Genomic DNA, 3,718 nt, shown 5'->3' on the forward strand with positions numbered 1-3,718 from the left:
TGAACACTAGTACTGTGTGTAAGATTTCTCTGGATGTAGTAGTTGAAGTCTGCAGAATGTTAAAAGGTTGAGAGATTGTTTGAAATTAAAGATAATTAATCCACAATACAAGAAGGATAATCATTAATGATCTTTTTTTCTAATAAACATTCTGTTCTTGTTGTAAGTTCACTGTTTGTTGTTTACCGTATGTTCTAAACTGTATCTAAATAATGTGTGGTTGGTGAAATGTGAATTTTTCTATTAAAACCTGGTAAGAATGTAAGTTTCTTGATACTAAAAACATATATATATATAATAAATGATACTTAAAGAGTGGGCTGTTTACACTGTGATCTATCACAATAACTCTCAATTTTGCCTCACCTGGAAATTCTTGCTCACCTTACTATCTAAATGTATATGTGCAAGCACAGATGTAAACAAAATGCAGATGAAAACATACTTTATTAGACATTTTGTACAACAACATATTAAATGCTTATCAAAGTTTTTTAAAAAGGTCTATTGTTAGGTCATAGAATAATATTGTTATTTTATTGATAGCATTAAGTAAGATAAAGTTTAGCCCTATCTAAACTAAAGCAAAAAATGTACTAAAATTAATGTTAACTTATCTCTTTATTGAATTTATGTCATAATTAATAAAGGATTAACTAATGTTAAGCCTAAGACAAGTGAACTTATAGATTTCAGTGTCTGCAATTAAATTCCATTGTTTTGTTCTAGAAATCCTGTTTTTAAAGATGTACTCTTGCATTAAAGATGCTAATTTGATCATAAATGTTTCCAAGTCTCTGCTAGTTTTTGCATTAAAACATTCATTTCAAGGAGCACATGTGTAGGCTTGTCACCTTTTATTGAATCACTTCATCACCCCCTAGATAAGCCTTGATCATGCTAGGTGAAGATTAAGAAAAATAGTTAAATTTTGGCTTTCTATTCAAAAATATAAAATCAGTGAGCATTCAAGTCTTTCCCAATATGTTCAGCGGACTAATCTAGTGTTATTGGCTGTTTTTAACAATTACTGACTTAAGTTTTTATAAGCACATATTGTTGCTCAATGATGTGATAGATAAACATTGTCTGTATCAATTTTCTCTATGCATTTTTAGTTGTATCCATTAAAATAAAAATTTTTGACATTAGTTTGTTGTATTTCTTCAGAGTATTCACAAAATAATTATTTTTATCTCAATACATGCTTTACTTTTTATTCTATTTCCTTCATTAAATTGGCAGACCATATAATTTGGTCGAAATGAGAAATGGGAAATTTTTGAATTTAAAATGTGTTATTTTCATGTTTTATTTGTTCCATTCACATTTAAATCCAACTTATACCATTGTATTATAGCTTCAGAAATGTTGTTTAATGTGAAAAATTGATAACACACTTAATATATACCTCATTAAGGAGAAATTGTAAAGTCTTCAAGATCTTATATGAAAGTATTGTTTTTCAAAATGTATGAAAACTGTGGGAAAAATGTTTGGAAAGTTAGTTTTTAAAAATTGTTTGTTCTTACTTTAAAAAATTAGGTCAGACTTTAGTTTCATTTGGATGTTATTTTCTGATATATTAAAAAGCTTACCCAAACAAAAGGGTTATTTAAAAATTAAGTTTGTAAACTGATATGCAATTTATGTCTTATTTAGTTGAAGACTGTCGAGAAGATCAGTTCAGGTGTGGTGATGGAACATGTATTGATGAAAGACAAAAATGTGATGGTCAATATGATTGCAGAGATTATTCTGATGAACAAAACTGTGGTAGGTGTTTACATATAGATATTAATATTATTTTAGTGCATTGAAACATGAGAATTTAAAATCCAACATGTTTAGAGAGTGCTTTGTCACAGGAATTATTAGGATTTCTTATTTCAGTTAAGTTTCTTTTAATTTCTGTATAACAAATAATTATTTACCTCTCTCTGTTTTTCTATCAGTACTTTTCTTTCTAATGACCTAACTGCTCTGCATGCTTTAGAGGTTGCATGTCTTCCTGGCCATTTTACATGTAAAGATGGGTCATGCATTGATGGGCAAAAGCGTTGTGATGGAAGAGTTGACTGTTTTGATTTTTCTGATGAAGTTAATTGTGGTAAGTGTTGTTGTGTCTTTAACGTTTTTGGAACAGGGTATTTTAATATGAAGATTAAAATTTTAATTTCATTTGTTAAACTAGAGAACATGAACACTAGTACTGTGTGTAAGATTTCTCTGGTTGTAGTAGTTGAAGTCTGCAGAATGTTAAAAGGCTGAGTGATTGTTTGAAATTAATGATTATCCTTCTTATATTGTGGATTAATTATCTTTAATGATCTTTTTTTGTAATAAACATTCTGTTCCTGTTGTAAGTTCACCGTTTGTTGTTTACCGTATGTTATAAACTTTATCTAAGTTATAAGGTGTGGTTGGTGAAATGTATAAAAAAAAAACTAGGACTGTTAAACATCCTGTGAATTTTGTATTAAAACCTGGAAGTGTCTTGATATTAAAATACATCCTAAACAAAATGAAATAAACTATGTTTAAAAAGTAGACTGTTTATTCTGTAATTTATACATTAAAGTGTTCAGTTAAAAAAGCACTGGCACATTCTTTTGAACCATGTCATCATAAGATAAACCTTAAATATATGAAGGATAAAATTAAGCAAAATGAAAAGTTAAATGTTAGCTTTTATTCTAAAATGTAAATTAAATTATCAGTGAGATTCCAGGAGTCTTTCTAAATATGTTTATTTCACTAATCTAGTTTTTATTGACTGTTTTTAACAATTACTGACTTAAGTTCTTCTAGGCATGTATTTTCTGTTGCTTGTTGCTCAATGATCCTGTAGTGAAACACTATTTATATCAAGTTTCTCTATGCATTCTTAGTTGTGGCCATTAAAGTGAAAGGTTTGATATTGGCTTGTTGTATTTCTCCAGAGTATACACAAGATAATTGTTTTTATCTTAATGCATGCCTTACTTTTTATTCTTTTGTCTTCAGTAAACTGACAAATATATAGTGAAGTATGAACAGTTTGGGCTGAATGACAAACAAGTATAAATTTTTAATTTAAAGTGTATTATTATTCTAATAACTTAAATGTTCCACACACATTTAAACTCTACTTTTGCCATTGTATTATAGCTTCTGAAGTGTTGTGTTATATGAAAAAAAATTGATAACAGGCTTAACCCTCTTGCTACGGGCTTGGTCGGTGTGACCAAGTTCATAACCACAAAATAGACATCAGTGTTTCCACATGTTTCCAACTTTTAATGTGGTACATGTATCTCTACAAAATTTGGCAGGCTTTCGGTAAATTTTACTACTTATATACTAAAAGTTTGACCGTTAAACATATGGAGTCAAAGTGACAGCTCCGATTGCAAAGTGATTTTAATGTTAAGATTAAAAATACTTTTCTTCATTTGAAAATTGTAAAGTTTCATTTTTATAATCTCTAACACCTCCTAAATAAATGTTATACGATTTGTTTCAGTAAGACTTTATATTTTATCTGTCACTTTCTCTTCCTTAATTCTATACTCATTCAGTCAATTTGACCGACCATGTAACCACCATAACAAAAAATACGAAATATATCTAATTTACCCATTTTTAGAATGACTGAAAGTGCAAGATGAAACTACAATTGTATCTTAAAGCTCATAACAGTATACATCAGTCAAATCAACCAAACCTGTACAGAGAT

At 28.7% G+C, this 3,718-nt stretch overlaps 1 protein-coding gene across 1 annotated transcript in view; it reads left to right on the forward strand.

Annotated features, from left to right (window-relative positions):
- Positions 1-3,718, forward strand: part of LOC106470322 (low-density lipoprotein receptor-related protein 1B-like) — a gene marked incomplete at its 3' end in the record, with an annotated part of 107,644 nt that overhangs the window by 63,733 nt on the left and 40,193 nt on the right. The window contains exons 16-17 of the mRNA XM_022398945.1: positions 1,663-1,776; positions 1,997-2,110. Coding sequence (XP_022254653.1) covers positions 1,663-1,776; positions 1,997-2,110 — 228 coding nt within the window. The remainder of the gene's footprint in view (positions 1-1,662; positions 1,777-1,996; positions 2,111-3,718) is intronic.

The sequence above is a fragment of the Limulus polyphemus genome, unplaced genomic scaffold (genome assembly GCF_000517525.1).
Source record: "Limulus polyphemus unplaced genomic scaffold, Limulus_polyphemus-2.1.2 Scaffold3943, whole genome shotgun sequence".
Classification (NCBI taxonomy): Eukaryota; Metazoa; Arthropoda; class Merostomata; order Xiphosura; family Limulidae; genus Limulus; species Limulus polyphemus.